Here is a 21435-nt window from a genome sequence, read left to right on the forward strand (position 1 = left end):
ACTGTGGAAGGGAAGTCAGTGGTAGATGAACGGAGGAGTCCAGCCCAAGGAACAGGAAGGATTATTCTCTCACTTGGTCTCTTTCGCATGGTAGTAAGGGAGTGAGCAAACAAATTGGGGAGAGATGCTATTCTTTACTCCTTTCTCTCAACCAATCTAAAACAAAGATTGGTATCACTTTAAAAAGCATTCTTCATCCAATAGCTGACTGTGAGCATCCACTTCTAGGAGCTAAAGGGATCTGCAACCCTATAGGTGGAACAACAATATGAACTAACCAGTACCCCGGAGCTCGTGTCTCTAGCTGCATATGTATCAGAAGATAGCCTGGTTGGCCATCAGTGGAAAGAGAGGCCCATTGGTCGTGCAAACTTTATCTGCCTCAGTAGAGGGGAATGCCAGGGCCAAGAAGTGGGAGTGGGTGGGGGAGGGAGTGGGTGGGGGAGCATGTGGGGGACTTTTGGAATAGCATTGGAAATGTAAATGAAATAAATACCTAATTTTAAAAAAAAGAGCATTCTTCAGGCAACACTCAGCCACCCACTGCTCCTAGTCCTTGAGACTTCACTGTGTCTCATCAGCCTATGGTAACAACGTCCAAAATGTGCCCGCTTAGGTAAGATGTGGGCTAGCGCCACCCCACCTAAAGATGGAAACTGCGGATTTACTTTCTTGCTACAAACCCTCTAGTGGCTTGCTATCAAGTTAGAAGTCTGATGTTCCCACAATGGCATCCAATTTTCCATATCAGGATTGTAAATATTCCCTGAGAGGCCATACAGTGAATATGTTAAATTCTGTGATCTCTCTCACAGTTACCAGTCACACCTCACAGATTTTTGAAAAGAATTGGTTCAAAATTTATAAGCCATCCTTAAACCCTAGCAAACCATATAAATAGATACTTAGGCTGAATTTGACTGCTGACTGTAAGTCACCAAACCTTACCCTACCTGAGCTGACCCCCTTCCACCACTCTGACTTAGTGTGTCAGAAACATGCTCCCTTTTGCTCCTGCTCTAGTCATTCTGACTATTCTGCATCTCTTAGATAACCTCACTCCTACCACAGGCCCTCTGTTCATGCCTTTCCTTCTCAGAATGTAAGTCTTCCATTGTTTTCTCAGCCTGCCTCTACTTTCTTTTCACTTCTCCACCCAGAAACGTCTCATCACACAAGTCTCCTCTATCACTCTTTACAAGAAGACAGTCTCCCTCCATCACTGCCTTCTGTTTTATCATGAGCCGATGTGAATTGGTAAGTTAATTTTGGTATGTATCTGCCCTTCCTTCCCCAAGAAATAAAGGAACCTCCATGAACATTCAAACTAAAATGTAGTGTCTCTGTTATCTCAATGCCACTTTGTATCAGAATCAGATGAATTGGAGACACAATTCTCACAAAGAATTCCTAAATGAACGAATAAACAATTGGTGGATGTGGACCTTGGGTTTTCATTTTGCATACGAGAAAAAAAGAGACATAGGAAATTTAAAATGCTTCCCATGGCTGCCTTGAAAGTGTGAGCTGGAATCTGAACTTGGGGCTAAGAATACATTTTATTAACTCTTTTGATATTACCTCTGGACTAGTACTTCAGGAAAGACAATCACATCTATGAGGTAGTATAGTAAAAATTATTAAAAATCTAGGCCTGGGGTTTCTACCCTGCCTTAGGTTATTGAGTTCCCAGATTTAAAAAAAAAAAACATACACATACACATAGCCTTTATATTCACAAGATGCTCTAAACAATACCAGAGATGGGCAGCTGTCTACCCTCCATGCTGTTAGAATCTACTTTCCTCTCGATAACCCTGGGTTATTACTTATTATTTACTATGTTCCATCTGAGCTGCTCTCACCTCCAATTGGCCAGTCTACCTGGCCACATTTTTGTGGCTCAGCTAACCTACAACAGCTTCTTATTTCTGCCTCCCCTCCACATTCTTCATCCTTGTGGTCCCAAGTTTGGGAAACCTAAATCCCACCTATGACTCTTCTGTCCAGCTATTGGTTATCGGCATCTTTATTTATCAATAGCAATTAACTGGGGGCAGGATCACTCATTGTCTTCCATGTGGACTCTCCTGTCTTTGGGGCAACCAGATTTAGGGCAAATTAGCATTAGAATATGAGCAGCATTAGGCCAACCCACAACAAGATAGTGCCTATACCTCAAGACTGTGAGACCTTCTTCTGGTGGTTTTCTCATTCCTGACATGATTGTCCTTGATTGTCACCACTGGCAGAGAAATAGAGATACTCTTGGAGTCACCCTGTGATATTAGGGCACACTAGGGAAGAACTGATAAAAGGGAGGCTCGTTTCTATGTCTAGAGGGAGAATGTTGCCCTAGACACTTAATTCAATCTTCTTACCTGTAATTTTAAGATTAATTTTCAGTATAGACAGTTTTTGTAGTTTCCAAAGAATCATGCCTTTCATGAAGTTAAACCAGAAATCAAGACTATGGAGGCAGAAAGCCTGCCTTCTATCCCGCTAGGAATGCTTCAAGATTGTTACATATCTAAACCAATTTGTTCTGTGACCCAAATGCTCATTTCTACTTGGGGGAGGGAGTCTTAGGCCCTAAGAAGCATTCTAAGAGGACCATAGGATGTCGCCCTGGGAATCTATTATGGCCCATCACACTTCAAGGGCCACAATCCTGGAAGGCCTTGCAGAATGTGGTGTTGCTGCTGTGAGTTTTTTCTTCCTTGCTTATTCCACATCTCACTTTGGTTCCACTCAGGCCGTGTGTGTGTGTGTGTGTGTGTGTGTGTGTGTGTATTGCAGGACACAGTAGATGCATTTGCATAGCACAGAAGTATGAATTTCCCTTGATAGAAGGGAGCCAAATAATAATGATGCCTTTTAAATATAGGACAATGAAAGTGAATAAGCTAAATAAGTTAAATGAGCAGTAGGCATAAGCTAAAGAAGGTAACCCCACAGAGTCAGCTAGTTCAGTTGTTTTTACCACGGAAGGCTCAACTCATGACTGTTATAAATTACTAAGATTTTAATAGTCTGCTTATGTGAGTAGAACCTTTAAAAAGAAACAAGAGACATTATTGGGTAAAATTTCAGATACACCGTGGAAAGGTACACTGTGGTATGCAGAATGGCAAAAGTAATATTTGTAATTGTTTATTCTTCAAAATTCACTTATAGCCTCTGTATAGTTTCAGTTAAGAGTAAGAGACTATCTTGGAGTTCAACAGAATTCTTAGTGAAATTAATGGTGAAATATGAACAGTAAGAAGTTTTTGTTCTGAAAGGGAACTTTTATAAAGTACCTTTAAGCAAAATTGGCTAATTCACCCTGCTACAGATTCACAAAGAAGCACATGGCAGGCACACGCAGTCTCTATAGATCTAACAATGTAGACCATAAACTCTAAGGAGGTAGTTCCTGTACAGAAGAGCGGCAAGATGAAGCCATGTCTCCTGTGAGTGGCTAACAAGTCAGAGAGACATTAATCAGTGCCCAGCGAGAGGATAAGAACATCAGATCCTGGAGAGTAAGAGAGTTAAATATTCCACTTGAAAATGAACTCATAGAACAGCTAGCATACAATAAAGTTATCTACATCCTTTGCTGATGTGGCAGTCAAGTACATCCTAGAATGTGCTTGTGCTCTGAAGCAACATGAGCATTCAAAAGAAACGAAAGGCAGATAAGACTCTATCCAAAGCAATGAGCACCAGAAAAGCAGAAACTGAAACACTTAATAAACTACACAAAACTTTCGTGTCACCGTGACAAAGAGGTTCACTCATTGAAATGTGGTAGGAAACCAAGCCTTGACTAAAGAAGTCAGCCTATGCTATGAATTAATGATACCTAACAGAATAAAGTAAAAACATGGAAACACTGTAAAACTTCTTTTAACAATGAAAGAAGTTGCAACTATATGATCTTGGCTATATCACTTTATATCTACAAAATGTGTGAAATCAGAAGGAAAAATGGTGTGTAAACTGTAGTTTAGCTGATACAAGCCTGAGTGTGTTGGCACCATGCAATCCGGTAAAATATAAAAAGAGCCACAAAGAAGAAGTCTATAACTGTAGTCAGAGTCATTTTACTCCTGGGAATAATTCAAAAGGAGCAAGAACGAATGCACGCAGCCATGGCAAAGAGCCTTATAATGGTCATGACAAAACTGAAGGGAGCCTGGCAATAATCTAAATATGCCACAGAAATAGTCTAATAAATCATGGGAATTCTTTAAGATGTCCTAGCACGTAGCCATTAAACGCTGCTATCAGCAGGGGTAGGTAGAAACAGAAAACGCAATGATACAGTAGTACGACAAGACGCAGAATGCAAAGTATTTTCAAGTACTGCTTATACACACACAGATATGATAAGAAAATCTATAGAAGTGTAATAGCCAGAACACAGAATATGGCTTAGGCAGACAAATGCTTGCCTTGTAAGCTCAAGGACCCAAGTTTGATCTACAGATCCCACATAAAACATACTGGGTATGGTACTGAATGGTTGTAACCTCAGTGTTGGGAGTTAGGGGCAGGTAGAATTCTGGGGCTTGCTAGACAGCCAGCACAACCTGCCTGGTGTGCTTCAGATTCAGTGAGAATCCCTGTCAATAAATCAATAATGCAATTAATTGATTGATTAATGGTGTATAATATTTTAGGAACAACACCTAGGTTCTCCTTTGGCCTCCAAATGTATGTGCACGTATATTTGAACACACACATTATTCATGTGCACCTGTACACACATGTACTCATCCACTCATGAAGAGGCACACACATGTAAATACACACACATACTCACACACATTTGAACATGTAGACACACATGCCTGTTTACCTGCATATGTAAGCACTTACCCACACACGGACACACATACATGAATGTATACACAAATGCATGTTCACCTGCATACACAAGCACTTACCCACACATGGACACACATACATGAATGTATACACACATGCATGTTCACCTGCATACACAAGCACTTACCCACACATGGACACACATACATGAATGTATACACACATGCATGTTCACCTGCATACACAAGCACTTACCCACACACGGACACACATACATGAATGTATACACACATGCATGTGCACCTGCACACACACAAACGGTCAACCAGCCACGTTCATGGTTGCAGAACATGTACTTTATCCTGCTCTAAATTTTTCTTTCCCACTCTTACCACATCATGTTCTCAATAAAATTTATACATGTGTGTATAAAGGATGACATGCTGTACGTATTTAAAGAAATGTGCTTCTGTGAACATACTAAGCTTATTTGTAACCCTTACTTGTTCAAGGGTGCAGTTTCTTTACCAGGGTCTTCAGTAAATAACTCAGCCTGAAAGGAAGACATGGATGCAGTGCTACTCTGCTTGGTTTTAGATGCTGGCTGTAGAGTGCTATGCTCCAATCTGGTGTTCCATGAAAAACTCAGAGAAGACACACGAGTTATCTTTATTTTGTTTCTGGAGTCTTAGCTCCAGGTTCTGTGGGGGAAAATCTCTTGCCATGAGGTACCCCAAACCATGCATGGGTCTCAACCCAGTTGCTCCTCTGAACCTGTAGGCTCCTCTCTTTGGATCCCACTCTAGTTTCTGAGGACTTGGTTCTCCACAATTCCATGTTCCTCAAGGTTCTCTTGTGCAGTTAACAGATGCCAGACTTGTCTACAGCTATAGGCCTGAGGAACACCAAGTCCAGCCAAACTCCAATTCAGTCCAACAAGCTGTCTTCCGTGAGGGATAGAGAGATAGAGGTGAGCAATACACCTCTCCAGCTCTGAGGACACCAAAGAAACCAGTGAGAATTTTCAGGTCTTAGACTGCGAATGCCTAGGAATCGGAACAAGCATTCCTCTTTAATTACAGTGAAAGACAGACTTTGCTAAAACACAGTAGAACTCAGAACGTTTCAGAGAAGGAGGGCCATTAGCACAGGCTAATATGACTTACGATTAGGAGCTAGAGCCACCTAATGAGACAACAGAAATATTTTACAGGTATCATAATTCCATCTTAAATCTGTGTGAACTCCAAAGAATCCAAATAAAGGGTACCTAACTGTCTTCTTTATTGTCAGACCCAAATTCAGTATTCCCTGAGCTGGAGAGAGAGAGAGAGAGAGAGAGATTCTCTCCCTTCAAAGATTATCTATTGTAGAGAGTCAAAATGTGACATGAGAATAAGGCACCCATTTGTAATTTGACACTTTGATTTTCCTACTCATACCTGTTGATTATGAGTCTAGAACCAGCAGTCTGTGGTGCCTGAGATGCTGGCTGCAGAAAGCAATGGGATGGAATCCAAAAGCGTTTGCCTCCTACATGTGGGGCAGCTCAGTCAAAGCCATGCTAACTTTAGAGCAGTGGTTCTCAACCTGTGGGTTGTGAACCCTCACAGGAGTCACATATTTGATATCCTGCGTATCAGGTACTTATATTATGATTCATTATAGTAATAAAATTACAGCTGTGAAATAGCAATGAGATAATTTTATGGCTGGGGGTCACTACAACATGAGGAACTGTATTCAAGGGTCACAGCATGAGGAACGTTGAAAACTGCTGCTTTAGACAAAAGTACTTGAAAGAAGGCCTTCACATTCTGAGCATCTTCCAGGGCCTCTTAGGATACTAATGAAAATCCAAATCAAGAGACAGAATTTTGACGAAGTTCTGATAAGAGGAAGAAGGTATAGCTCCAGTTTCCTGAATCCCACATTCAGAGCCTTCTCCCTTGAGGTTAGTTGATGCGGAGGAATCATTAGGATAGAACATACCTGGAGTTACAATGAGGACTGCGTGTGATGGTGCAAAGGTGACCACTATTCCATCTGCTTCTAAGCTATTGTCCCAAAGGCCTCAGGGTGACTGTGATCCCAGGGAACCTCACCTCTTTCACTCCAGTGCTGTTTCTCACTGTCTCTTCATGTGACAGCACTGATGAAACCTTGAAGACAGTGCAGAGAGACTGGCCTTCTATGATCTTTTTTATTTTTAAATATCAGCATTTACTGCTGAAAAAATTTAATAGTCTTCCCCAAATCATGCCTGCCAGTATATGTCCCATCCACCATTCTCCTGCTTTACGGTTTACTGAATCCAGCCAACCCTTCCTCTTGGAAGCATCTAGGATGATGTTTCCTGGAAGAGAAGATGGTCCAAGCACTTAGTTCATGTTATTAATTTTATAATATGATGAAAGTATTCTAAGACAGTAGAGACAAAGGCCAGAGTCTGGTGTAAGAAACTGAGAATTATGGGTGATCGGTGTCAACAGAATATGGATATGAAAATAAAGGAGGAAAACAACTCTAACAAAAAAGCAATTCCCGAAGTATGCTTGCCATTGGATGCAGAAACACAACAGCATGAGCAGGCTCTTCCAGGATGCCTACCTGGCATTTGTTGTGCTTGGGTCTGGTCCATGGGGTAAGGTTAAGTTGGCTTGGGTCACTTAGAGACTGGTGATGTGGAGATAAAGTTGGTTTTTTCTCTGAAACCAAATGACCTGAGAAGGCAAAGCCCCTGGATGTTGTACTATTAACCCCTGATGGCCTGGCTAACAATAGCTAAGGAATCTTCCTTCCAAATCTTCAAGACCAAGTATTGGTTGGTGAAAACATGGTGATAAAGCATATGCTTATTACATATGAAGCTTTGGTTCAGGTCCCAAAGCTGACAAGCATTTTGGCTTCTAAGCATTGCTGTAGCTTTGTGCAGCCATTTCCTTGCTCCCTGTTCTGAGCATCTGTGGCTGGTGAAATAGCACTGAGTTCCCTGGTAGGCCTAGGATGTGACAAGGACTGTGGCTGAGCCAGGAGGTGAGTTTCATTCACTAATGGCGAGCAGGTGTGGCTCTTCTAAGATGCTGCCACACTTTTCTCTGAGCATACGTGCTACAGGGCAAGCAGATGGTGGGGATGCCAACTCTAATACACGGTTCTTACTATGGCACCTTTAAAAGAATGAACTGACAGGAGATATTTGTCAAGGTACTGGTGACATTTAGACTGATGACAAGTATACTTTGGAAAGAAATGAGCCAATTATTTTTTTATTAGAATTAATTCTCCTCCTTTCTTCCATATCTAACAAATTTCTTAGAATCAGACACTGCCAAGTTCATTCTTCACATAAAAGGACCCAGCAGCCAGATCTGCTTTCAGTTATAGCCCTGGTTCTTATCTGAACTACCCATACTCAGATCACTGGCGAAATAGTGAGCCAGTGCCATACAGGGTGAGGACCAGGAACTTTGCCCAATAATTTCCTTTTACCAAATTTAATGTATAATCAATATTTCCTACTAAGGATTTAACATCAAAAGGTCAGAATACCATGAATTGAAAATTTTAACATTATCTCTATTATTTCTCTCTACTAAAGCATTAGTTTGTCTCAGGGATTGACAGATTTAAAAATTGGAATTTTAAAATTACACGCAATAAGTCCAACTGTGTGCATTGTAAAGCACCTCAAACTAGCTATAATTTGCTGTTTGGCTCTGTTTCTTTTCTGAAGTTCTTATAGATAATGTTTACCTTTTCTTTTTTAAGCATCCTGTATCAACAACTATTCTATATTTCCCATCCTTCTGTAGCTGCTGTACTCAGCCCACTATGATCTTGCTGTATAAAGATGAGTTCTTGCTGTTTTCTCTACGTTGATCTAATACACCTGAACCCACCATTGTATCCCTAAACAAAACAGCTTCAGTTCTCCTAGGAGTACAGCAAGTGACACTGGATAGAGAAACTCCTTCTCTGAGCTCTGTGTACATGGAGCCTGCAGATAAAAGGTTAGCTGACCCTGGCTCTTAGCTCCTGTATCAGGACAAGATGCTGCTCTGAGGGCATCATGTTTCTGAATCTCTTGTGGGGTCATTATAGAGAAGGAATCCTGGATCACTGCTATAAGCCAAAGTCCTAACTTTGCATGCAAACAAAACAAAGAAACCCACAACACAAAAAGTAGACCACTTTCCTAAGATTTTGACTTCATGGATCTGAAGTGGGCCTGTCTATCATGGTAATAACCATTCTGGGGTGTGGGGGGGGGCATAGATATATGTATACTAAGGCTTAACTATAGATCCTTGTGCATGGCAGGTAAATGCTCTACCATCAAGTTGCATCCCTAGAGTGATTCTCAGATTCTCACAGCCATGCTCAAGATCCACACTTCTGGAACTTTCTAAACCATTCTGGACCCTTCATCCATGGGATTAGCATGACACTTGATAATTAGTAAGTACTCTACTCTCAGAAGCATCCTGTTGGACTCATGACGGATTTCTCCAGAGCTCTATAGATGCATTAAACTAATACTGTTGCTTCCCAATGGCTTTGATAATTATAGAACTGATACTATACCCTCTCTGCCATGGTCTCAACTTTGTTGCCATACATATGACACATGGAAAGACATATAGCTCTATTGTAAAATCTATATGTTGGGAGGACTCGGGACTGAGAAGCCTTGAAAGAGGAAGAGTTTCAGCCCCCCCCCCACCCCCAGTTCCCCTTGGTTCACACAGCCTCACAGCATTAGCTGTCATCTAGATCCTTATGTGCCTCCTGTGCAATATGGGTCTTGCTCATCACCCCTATAGCCCTCAAAACATAGATGGAGATGAAGTTGGGGTAATAGAGTGCACTAGGAGACAAGGATTGGCATTTCTTCTCTGACACATGCTGCCTCCAATACTGGAATCAGTCACCTCTGATCTACTGCTGTCACTCTGGCTTCCGTGTCTTACAGGTCTGCAGGCCTTTAAGGTACACCTTCCTCGGAATTCTGCACTCTCATCTTCTCTCCTCCACTTCTGTCTGTGTCTGCTGAGTTGGTGTCTCTCTGAGTGGTAAATAATTTAATACTTGGGCAGTTCTTTTACTGGCTTCTTTCAAGAGACCTTCCAGAGACCTAGTTTAGATTTAAGTGTTCCTTTCACCACCTAGATCTTCTGATGGGTGGAAAAAAAAAAGAAAAAACCCTTCGTTTTAAAAACAATTTTTCTCTACATCTGTGAGTGGAAGTTGGGAACAGAATAGAGCACGCACCATCTGATCTATTTTCTTCCCATTGTGTGTAAAAAGGGAATTTTTCAAACTGACGTGGAGAAGATAGCACACTGGCCTGATAGCAAAACCTGACTTCCCCAAACCACGGGGCCTCATGGCTTTGCTGCAAGAGAAGAAAGCACTGTAAGTGGCATTCCCACAAAGTTCCCAGGGAGCGGGCCAACCACCCCCATAGATACCACTGCTCATAATTTAGAGGAAATTTAAAAAAAATCTATAAGATTAATGAAACTAAAACTCAGTTGCATTCATTTGCCTTTTTGTTTTTGTTTTTCATTTTCCCTTTTCGTGGAGGGAAAAACCCAAGTCAGTTCTTTCTCCATGGGTTTTGTGGTTCCTAGTAGTGCAACGTGATAACTTGATTCTGAAAAGAGCATTGTGGAAGTCACTTCTCCCACTGGGTGGGGTCGCTGCTGATCGGGGTCTCAAGAAACTCAAAGAGTAATCACATATAGACTGAAAACAGTAGTGAGTGGGTAGCCCTCAGGGAGAAGCAGATCTGGAGAGAGAGGTGGACAGACTGGAATTACTCCTTTATCTGGCAATCATTTCACTGCCCCATTATTGATACATACCAATAGCTGTGTATGTAGCTTGAAGAGTCAAGAAAGGATGCCCTTCTTGCAGACCACCCTAGAAGACTATGTCAGGAGATGGAAAAGGACCACAGAAATGCTCTTTATTAAGTGAACAGAGGAATACAACATAGATGTCTGCTATCTCAAAGAGAACACATTGTCTTATTAGGTTTTCATATTTAAACAAGGTGTGGGGAAAACAGAGGTTAGAGAAATATTTTCTTCATCACTGTAAATGATACATCCCATGTTCTTTACACAAATAAAGTCTTATACTGCCATTAAGGAGATTTTCTTCTGACTAGACCAAATTTCCTCCAATCTCACACTAACTGGGATTGGCTTGCGACTGGTAATGGCACAAGATATACCTTGTGCCAGAATTAGCCCTAAAATTAACCTCACTGAAACAAACTCTGAGACATTAAAGAGTGGCTCAATTTCTGTCTTGTGAAAGTTGTCATCCTAAAATAACACACTTGTTTGGATCAATCAGGGAGGGACTGGGAGTGTAACATAAAATGATGCCTGTATTTTGGAATATACCTTAAGAGATAGAAGAAAGAAAGATGATACTGATTGTCCAGAGGATGGCGTATTGTGAAAAACAGTCATTGTAGTGAACATTTAAATTTCCAAGTGAAATCTTGTTGCAGTCTTCTTCAAACTCTGCTAAACCCAAATTGATGTTATTTTGACATTAGTAGATTATAAAATAAAGATGCAAATTAGAAAGGCTGTTTGGGATGTGAAAGAATCTGGGTGGAGTGCTTTAGTCTTGGCACTGAGTTTCTATAAAGCCAGTCTGTAAGACTGCAGGTGCTCCAGCTGATACAGAATGCTGTGCAAGGTCTCATGGGCTACAAACAAAATGGTCCAATGCCAGCTGGACCCTGCTTAAGGAGTTACAGGAACACCAGGGATGTCATATAATCTGACTCAGCAACTTCCTGCTTAGGAGCCCCTGGGGTGTGTAAGAAAATAAAATTGTGGATTTAGCCTGAAATTCTTCTTCCTAGATCAAGTTTGTGCATATCAAGCAGATCTCACAGATATCGACTCTCTTTGCACTGGAGGGCTGCATATCTGTATGTGTGTGAAAAACACAACCATCGGCGGTGGATGTACCTCTGTGTAGAGGTAACAGAATGTGCAGAAAAATTGAAGTAGCCATTACTGAACAGAGCATGGGAGATATGAAACATGAAAATATTTTTTGGCACATGTCCTAACATACAGCAATGAAAATTTCACTCTTTAGAAGGATGGACTTAAGGAACTAATTTTTAAAGTAAACATAGATTATAAAAATAAACATTATAGGCTGTTTTTCCTCTGTTGGAGTTGCATTTTAATAGCAGAGTCTAATAAAAGAAATAAGAAGATAAATACAAACACATTTCTTTTGTGCAGGAGGATAAGTTCAGAAACGCCATCTTCCTAAATGTTGGGTGATATTATTATGCACTAGGAAAAAAAAAAAACTGTTTACCTTTGGAAAAGGCATTCAAGTCAAGTCAATGTATTTAGGCAAAGATAGATAATTACTGACTGACTGCCAAAAGGGACTAGCAGAATAACACCGCATCTGAAATTCCTGCAAGGAAAATACTGATGATGCAGAAAGCAGTTAGAGTTGGACCCGAGAGGATCAGGGATTTAGCACTATGAATTGGCTGTTTTCCAGTGCACTGGGAACAGTAGAATCTAATAAAAATCTAATAAAAATTACAGATAAAATCAATACAGCTAGAGGTGAAGTCAGCATAGTCTATGTGGCTCCACATGAGGGGAGAGACAAGCATCTGGAAAGGATTTGTGTCACTGGAAAAGATTAGGGTTATGAGGAAGGGTGGGGGGGGGTGTCCATGTGGTAGGTTCATCTGATACTGTTTTCTGGAATAAGCCTGGGACCAATACCAAGCCACTGTTCCTCCCACTGACTGTGGCTGAAAACAGCCAGCAAATCATGCATTGCATCTTGGTTTTCACACCTATGGAACTCATCCAAACAGATGCCCAGCAGGAGCAATAGACTGGGAAATAGCAGTAGTTCATCCTCTTGGCAACCTGGGTCAAATGTTATCACTCCTGGTATCTAAACTCTTCCAGGGCTTTCAGAATCAGTCCTGGGATATGTCTAGCACAATAAGATGCTATGTATAAATGTGGGATCAAGACTAGCCACAAAAATGGATAACTGAACAGAGCAAAAGGTTTAGATATGCTATGCTGTTTAATATCCTATCTCTCCCCCAGTGATAGGAAGCCACAGTTTATGTTGGTATAGAAGATCCTGGGCCCATTTCTAGACTGAAAGAATATGCATTTGAGACACTGGATCATTAATTCTGAAATCCAGGTAAATTTTAAACTTGGACCAGCATTTGGAGATAGTCTTTACTAAGCTGGCATGGGAAAAGCCCATGGGGAAGATAAAATGTAAAAGTTGTCAGGGTAGCAAGGAATGGAGACACAGTTGTTCATACTGCAGGGATGAGGTGTCTTTCCATCCTCTGCGGCTGTGCTTTGAACTGCAGAGCAGAGCAAAGCCTTTCCATTTAGAAAATCGACGCCACAGCCTTCTCTGCATGGCTGACTCAGTCATCACAGTTGAGCTATCTGTACCTATAAAACAAATGAAATCTGGAAATTTCTGTACTTTAGAAATAACTGAACATTTCTAAGAACAAGCCATAATTTTAGAAAACCATTGAGATAGATACACAGAAAAGCAGTATGTTCTGCTCAACTTCCTCAGAGCAAAGTTATGAAAACAGCAATATTTAGGGGCAGTACCACCACAGATTTACATCTCCTGCCCATTCCACATACAGTGAGCAGGGCTCGCACAAGTCAGAAATACAAAGATCTTCTAAAGCAAACTCCCAAGGACCCATTCTTAATCTTCTCCTTTGGAACAAAGCTTTATTTTGTCTTGACACCCACTGCTCCCCCATGAATCCTCAGCCCAAGCGGAAAAGGAACAACAACTAAAGAAACACTGATTGCTACCTTTTGCCTTTGCAAATAGCTATACCAGCCTCTGCAGAAGAGGGGTCAGCTTTACACCTGGGCTCTTCTAGACCTTCTGGTATTTATTTCTGCTGTCTTCCCACTGCTATTCACCATCTCAGATGCTTTCAAGTTCTCCAGAGAGACAGTGATTACTAGGGGATGAGACACTTGCCACAGGTTCCCACTCAAGTGAAGATTACACTGCCCTACTGGGATCAAGAACTCTCTGGCACTCAGCTAATGTTTGTTTACTCAAATCTCCAAATTGGTGGGGATTTTTTTTCTTTTTCTTTTTCTTAGATATTTTCTTTCTTTACATTTCAAATGTTATCCTGTTTTCTCATTTCCCCTCCCAAAGGCCCCATAACCCTTTCCCCCTTCCCCTGCTCATTAAATCACCCACTCCTGCTTCCCTGTCCTGGCATTCCCCTATACTGGGACATTCAGCCTTCACAGGACCAAGGGCCTTCCCTTCCATTGATGTCCCACAAGGCCATCCTCTGCTACATATGCAGCTGAAGCCATGAGTACCTCCATGTGTACTCTTTGGTTGGTGGTTTAGTTCCTAGGAGCTCTGGGGGTACTGGTTGGTTCATATTGTTCCTCCTATGGGGCTACAAACCCCTTCAGCTCCTTGGGTACTTTCTCTAGCTCCTCCATTGGGGACCCTGTGCCCCATTCAATGGTTGTCTGTAAGCATCCACTTCTATATTTGTCAAGCACTGGCAGAGCCTCTCAGGAGACAGCTATATCAGGCTCCTGTCAGCAAGTACTTGTTGGCATCCACAATAGTGTCTGGGTTTGGTAACTGTATATGGGATGGATCCCCTGGTGGGACAGTCACTGGATGTCCTTTCCTTCAGTTTTTGCTCCATCCTTTGTCTCTGTACTTTGATCCCCCTTCTAAAAAGAACTGAAGTATCCACACTTTGATCTTCCTTCTTCTTGAGCTTCATGTGGTCTGTGAAATGTATCTTGAATATTCTGAGTTTCTGGGCTGATATCCACTTATCAGTGAGTGCATACCATGTGTGTTCTTTTGTGATTGGGCTATGTCACTCAAGATGATATTTTCTAGTTCCATCCATTTGCCTAAGAATTTCATGAATTCTTGTTTTTAATAATTGAGTAGTACTCCATTGTGGGACTGAGAAAGGCAGTCTGTGTTCTGGTCGAGCGAAGCTTACTCCAGAGAACCAGTACAAAACTCTACAAGGGACAGAGCAGTGAGCCACATTCCCAGACAGAGGCACCTGAGACCATGAGCCCTCAACTCCATAATCCTGTGACTACTAGTCACGTAGACAATGTCCTAAGCTCCTGAAATTCTGGCTAGACTCCATACCCACAGTTAACCTGGCACTAGCCAGGTATGTTCCTCCCCACAGTTACCTGGCAACAGCAAGGTAGCCCAACCTTAAAAAAAGGAGCTGCTTAGTCTGTCCTCTCTCTCTTAAGCTCTCCTTCTCCTACTCTCACCTTTCACTCCCCTTCTCCCCCTCCCTTCCCCCCTCTCTCCACATGGCCATGGCTAGCTTCTACTTCCCTACTCTTTTTCCTCTCTCTGTCTTTCTACAATAAAGCTCTAAAACCAGATCGCCTCTGCTCATAGAGACCAGCCATGCTGGAGCAATGCATCTAACCTCCCACTGGGAGGCCTTCCTGCACTCCAGCCATGGCCACCAGCCAACCCAAGCAGCCCACCAAGCTAGCAGCCTGAGCTAGCCAGACTCTTGCCCTAGTGGGAACCACCTAGTGTCTTCTCCCTATGCCCCCTTCTCCCTTTGGCCTGGGGGCCAACTGAGCCACCCCTCTCCCCCACCTTCACCCCCATCCCTGGCCCTCACTTTGTTCTCAGCTCTTCCACAACATACCTGTCCTCTCTGACCTCCAGGAGGCCCAGAGATCCTGGACTGCTCCCTCTTAACCCCCACAGACTGGGGTTCCGTGGCTTTCCACAGCCAGACACCCACCTGACCGGTGTGGAGAGCGTGCTACTGTCCCCCGTGTCCACTTGCCCAGAGCCCTGGAACTCTGGCGGGATGTGGGTCATCTCTCCCACCTCCTTTATTTCTGCATGTGTGGTGCCCCACACTCTACTGTGTAAATATACCACATTTTTTGTATCCATTCCTCTGTTGAGGGACATCTGGGTTCTTCCCAGCTTCTGGCTATTATAAATAAGGATTCTATGAACATAGTGGAACTTGTGTCCTTATTACATATTGGAGCATCTTCTGGGTATATGCCCAGGAGTGGTATAGCTGGGTCGTTAGGTAGTATTACGTTCAATTTTCTGAGGAACTGCCAGACTGATTTCCAGAGTGGTTGAACCAGCTTGCAATTCCAGCAACAATGGAGAAGAGTTCTTCTTTCTCCACATCCTCACCAGCATCTGTTGTCACATGAGTTTTTGATCTTAGCCATTCTGACTGGTGTGAGGTGGAATCCTCAGGGTTGTTTTGATTTGCATTTCCCTGATGACTAAGGATGTTGAACATTTCTTTAGATGCTTCTTAGCCATTCAGTATTCCTCAATTTAAAAACCACATGATCATTTCATTAGATGCTGAGAATGCATTTGACAAAAATCCAACACTCCTTCATGATAAAAGTCTTGGAAAGATCAGGAATTCAAGGCCCATACCTAAACATAGTAAAAGCAATGTACAGCAAACCAGTAGCCAACATCAAACTAAATGGAGAGAAACTTGAAGCAATCACATTAAAATCAGGGACTAAATAAGGCTGTCTACTCTCTCCCTACATGTTCAATATAGTACTTGAAGTCCTAGCCAGAGCAATTAGACAACAAAAGGAGGTCAAAGGGATACAAATTGGAAAGGAAGAAGTCAAAATATCACTATTTGCAGATAATATGATAATGTACTTAAGTAACCCCAAAAATTCCACCAGAGAATGCCTAAACCTGATAAACAGCTTCAGCAAAGTGGCTGGATATAAAATTAACTCAAATCAGTAGCCTTCTTATACTCAAAGGATAAACAGGCTGAGAAAGAAATTAGGGAAACAACATTGTTCACAATAGTCACAAATAATATAAAATATCTTGGTGTGACTCTAACTAAGCAAGTGAAAGATCTGTATGACAAGAACTTCACATCTCTGAAGAAAGAAATCAAAGATGTCAGAAAATGGAAAGATCTCACCACGCTCATGGATTGCCAGGATTAATATAGTAAAAATGTCCATCTTGCTGAAAGCAATCTACAGATTCAATGCAATCCTCATCAAAATTTGAAATCAATTTTTCATAGAGTTAGAAAGAACAATTTCCAAATTCACCTGGAATAACAAAAAACCCAGGATAGCGAAAACTACTCTCAACAATAAAAGAACTTTTGGGGGAATCACCATCTCTGACCTCAAGGTGTACTACACAGCAATAGTGATTAAAAACTGCATGGTATTGGTACAATGACAGGCAGGTAGATCAATGGAATAGAATTGAAGACCCTGAAATGAACCCACACACCTATGGTCACTTGATGTTTGACAAAGGAGCTAAAATCTTCCAGTGGAAAAAAAGACAGCATTTTCAACAAATGGTGCTGGTTCAACTAGAAGTCAGCATGTAGAAGAATGCAAATTGAACCATTCTTATCTTCTTGTACAAAGCTCAAGTCTAAGTGGATCAAGGTCCTCCACATAAATCCAGATACACTGAAACTAATAGAAAAGAAAGTGGGGAAGAGCCTAGAGGAAATGAGCACAGGGGAAATTTTCCTGAACAGAACACCAATAGCTTATGCTCTAAGATCAAGAATTGACAAATGAGACCTCATAAAATTGCAAAGCTTCTATAAGAAAAACAACACTGTCAATAGGATAAAACGGAAATCAACAGATTGGGAAAAGACCTTTACCAACTCTATATCCAATAGAGGACTAATATCCAATATACACAAAGTACTCAAGAAGTTAGACTCCAGAGAACCAAATAACCCTATTAAAATGGGGTACAGAGCTAAACAAATTGGTGTTTTTAACTAATCTTTTTCAAAATAGAAGTAAGCTATTTTCTCTAGTTCAGTTAACTCTCTCTGAAAATATATAATTTAAACTCTGGTAGCTATTAAAAATGAATTATATGATCAAAGAGACTGTCTAATAAATAAGTGGAAGGGTTTCTATTTTCATAGGGTTGCTTGAATTCCAAATGTACTTTACTGATAAAAGGTAAGCAAGCATTATACCAGATTGTTCTTAAATCTGCATATCTAATAATTTACAGATATAATTTCTCCTGATGCAGAATCCAGTTTGTAAAGCTTATCTTAGTACTTACCGTCACCCACCCCACCATCCCAGTTACCTATCTTTAATTCTACAGAATCTTTCATGAAAACATCAATGTTCTGGAAAAAGTTAAGATACACAAATTCTTGTTTATCCTCTGTGAAAGTTTAAGAAATATGTTTAAACTTTTGCCATGAAAATATTTTTAAAAGCAAAAGAAAAACACCCATGTTAATCAGAAAGTCACCCTTCCTAAGACGGTTATTTAACAAAGCTATACTACCAGCACTTCAATATCACAGCAAGAATGGTAAGAGCTCCAGGGTATGTAACACTCAGCAAAGCTAAATGTTATCATGGTTACAGGACACCACCAGGACCACATAGGCAAACTGATCTTATGTGCAGAGTTAACGTCAGCAGAGGATGGTATCATTACACAACAGGCAATTGCACTAACACTATAGCAAGAATTACAAAGTGGAAGATCATAGAAGATCTGGAGCTTTAAAAATTCTGTGCATTTTTTCACTTGAAAATGTTTCTATGGGGATGTGAAGAAATGTAAAAAGCTAGTTAACCTTAATGGCTATTCTTAATTGTTGACATTAACATTTAATTGTTCTGTTGGGTCACTTTGGGAGATATCACATGAAAAACAAAAGAATACAAAACTAGCTTTTTTCATTTTTATTATGAATTCCAGCCTTATGGATGAGCAGAGCTGGAGTTGCATAATAGTACCGGAAGTCAGAAGCACCCAGGAGCTTGAATGAAGGCAAGGCTGCACACTTCTTTTATCTCACCAAGTTCAAATCTAAGGACACAAACTATTATATCACACCAAGAAGGACAAAAAGAAAAACTTTGAAAACAACTTTCAATGCCTTGTAGTGGGGGAAAAACTGACCCAAAAAAATAAATAAATAAATAAATAAATAAATAAATAAATAAATAAAGCCAAATCATGAGTCCACAGACAAGCTGTTTTCCCACTTGCACAGCAGTGGTGGGATAAGGTGCCTGGCTGGGATTTTAAGTGTGCAGCCACCTCTCAGCTCTCCAAGACTGAAATATGTGGTGCAGTTGTATTTTATTTTTAAAACAGCAGAAGCACAGAGAATGGAAATGCCCTGTACATTTAACAAGTAGAAGGCCCAGGTTATTACAAATACAGCTGGAGTCAGGTGTTCCATGCAAAGTACATGTATATTAAGGAGGGAAAAACATACCCATTCCGAGAGGTCACTGAGCTAGCAAAACAAGAAACAAAACAGTGAATGGATATTTTAGTGAGCACGGGATTTGATGAAAGTGTTCAAATCATTTGAGGAATTGGCGGAGGCTTTACTACCAAAACCAGAAACAGAACACAGTGAGAACCAAGTGGGTTGAGATGTCCAAGCTGGAGGCTATTTTATCCCAGCTAGAGCTAAGAAGTGGCACTACATGTGAACGCATGCCTTGTGATTTTTACTCTTCCTTTGTCTAGTGTTGATGTGACTAAGAAACAGTAAACACACAAAGTGTTGTAGCCTAATTCTGATTTTCTCATGATGCCATTCACATTAAAAAAATCTACCCAAGGGAAGCAGCCAGTCCCAGGCAATTTGGAAATTCTTTATCTTAGAATTAGAGTGGTGAATTAATCAACTTTCTAAAAATTAATTTTAAAAGGTTTTTTTTTTTAACCATGAAGTAATGTTTTCAAGATAGAACATTTTAAATAAATACCATGCTATCAAAAAAAAAACTAGTCTAAAAAGGAAATAAAAGTTAGCAATTCATTGCTTCATAAATATCATCTTACCAAAGAGACATTCAAATCCATCTATCACACAAAGTCTCCGAATCACATCACAACTTGTTCAAGAACAGTGAGAAAGTACAGGGAAAGAAGAAATAGAAAAGAAGTACATTTTGACAATTTGGTATGCAAAAAAAAAATCATGTAAACCTTTAATTTGTAGTCCTCTCATTTATAACAACATTTAATTTCTCAAAAATAATGGCTGGCTGTTTGAAGAAACAAGTCTTATGGAAATAATGGAATAACTTTCCTTATGTAAAGGATTTTCCAGGAGAGCCATGTTTCCAAAAGGTCAAAGCATATACTCAACACTCCTCCCCTCAGAGGTGCTGTCCTGGGTAGTCTTTGCCCACACCAAAAGCGGAAAAAAAAAAAAAAAGCAAACACATTTATTCATTCTGTCTAAATATAGAAGTCAAAGCATTAAGCACACTGGCTAAAGAACAGGTCAGCATTTCCATAAGGACTCAGTGATGGGCTACAGCTAAGAAATACTACAGAGGAACTGAGGCGTTAACACCTTCCCATCTTACCCTGATAGAGTTCAGGGATTGAACACCTAAACCAAGTCCTCTTTAAGAGATATTGCTACTCAAGTTCCAGATCTGTAAGAGATCTGCCTGGAGTTACATTTCTAAGGGGTTTCAGTGTTAGGACCAAACCTAAGCCCTCTGTCTCTCTCCTTTGCTGTCTGTCACGAGTGACTCTGCAAGGGAAATTCTAACACAGGACAGATTAAAAGGGCAGGTTCTGACAGGCATTTCCAGGTAAGAGCAATTTGCCAAGAGATTTCTTATTTCATGAACACAAAATATTATTGGTTTCATAATAGGAGTTGATAATCAGCTCTAGATTAAAAAATGAATGGGGGCAGGTTTCAGAATCATTGTTATTGGGTTTCTTCTTTCTATATAAAATATGTCAAGTCAAACTAATTAAGAATTTAATGGAATGAGACATGTTACCATTGCACCATGAGATCTTCAGTTAAGAATGGAATGGTATGATGTCCTGGTCTTAACAAAGTGTGGGATAGAGGGGGATTGTCCTCAGGCTAATAATCTGAAAAGCAATGGCCCTGGAAAGACAAAGAGGATGCCTGAAAAAGTCACCAAGACAGGGTTTTTAATAGCTTGAGGCAGTGGCTTTTTACCAGAAAGTATAAGCAATCTCATATTTTCGTACCTACTGTGGCTATTCTGGTGTAGCCTGGCTATCCTGCTTTAAGGTTTTGTTATAGGCAAGCTAGGATCATATTACCATATGAACACAGGTCACACTGTATTTTTATACAAAGAAAACATTATAAATTATTCTGAGGTTGTAGTGAATTACCTGTTGTTGGAGATGAACCATTATTTATTTCTCCTTTTTGAAGGTGTAATATTTTTAACATTGTAATTGGGTACCAGGCTGATTCACAATTACACACCCATTTCCACCACAGGTCTTGTTCTTTTCCTAATCACATCCATTCTCAATCTGAAGGTTTCCTCTGACAATTAGAAGAGGAACACAGAGTCCTCAAAGTCAGAGCTAAAACTAGATGATTAGCTGGGGAGGCTTTTTCTCTTCTGCACAAAGCAACAGTAAAATAGCACACTTTAAGTGAGCACATGAATAGCATGATCTAAGTCTAGGCTTCATTGCCTGTTC

The 21435-nt window shown here is 40.7% G+C and overlaps 1 protein-coding gene across 9 annotated transcripts in view; it reads right to left on the reverse strand.

Moving 5' to 3' along the window:
• Ryr3 (ryanodine receptor 3) overlaps positions 1–21435 on the reverse strand; it is a 586052-nt gene that overhangs the window by 339265 nt on the left and 225352 nt on the right. For 6 of the 9 annotated variants that reach the window (XR_003951556.1, XM_017316712.2, XM_017316702.2 and 3 more), the window contains exon 4: positions 19202–19222. The exons of the other annotated variants lie outside the window; for them this stretch is intronic. Coding sequence is in view for 5 of the 6 variants with exons in the window: in XM_017316712.2 (XP_017172201.1) it covers positions 19202–19222 (21 nt within the window). In the remaining variant the exon portion in view is untranslated. The remainder of the gene's footprint in view (positions 1–19201; positions 19223–21435) is intronic. 9 annotated transcript variants of the gene reach the window in all.

The sequence above is a fragment of the Mus musculus genome, chromosome 2 (assembly GCF_000001635.26).
Source record: "Mus musculus strain C57BL/6J chromosome 2, GRCm38.p6 C57BL/6J".
Lineage (NCBI taxonomy): Eukaryota > Metazoa > Chordata > Mammalia > Rodentia > Muridae > Mus > Mus musculus.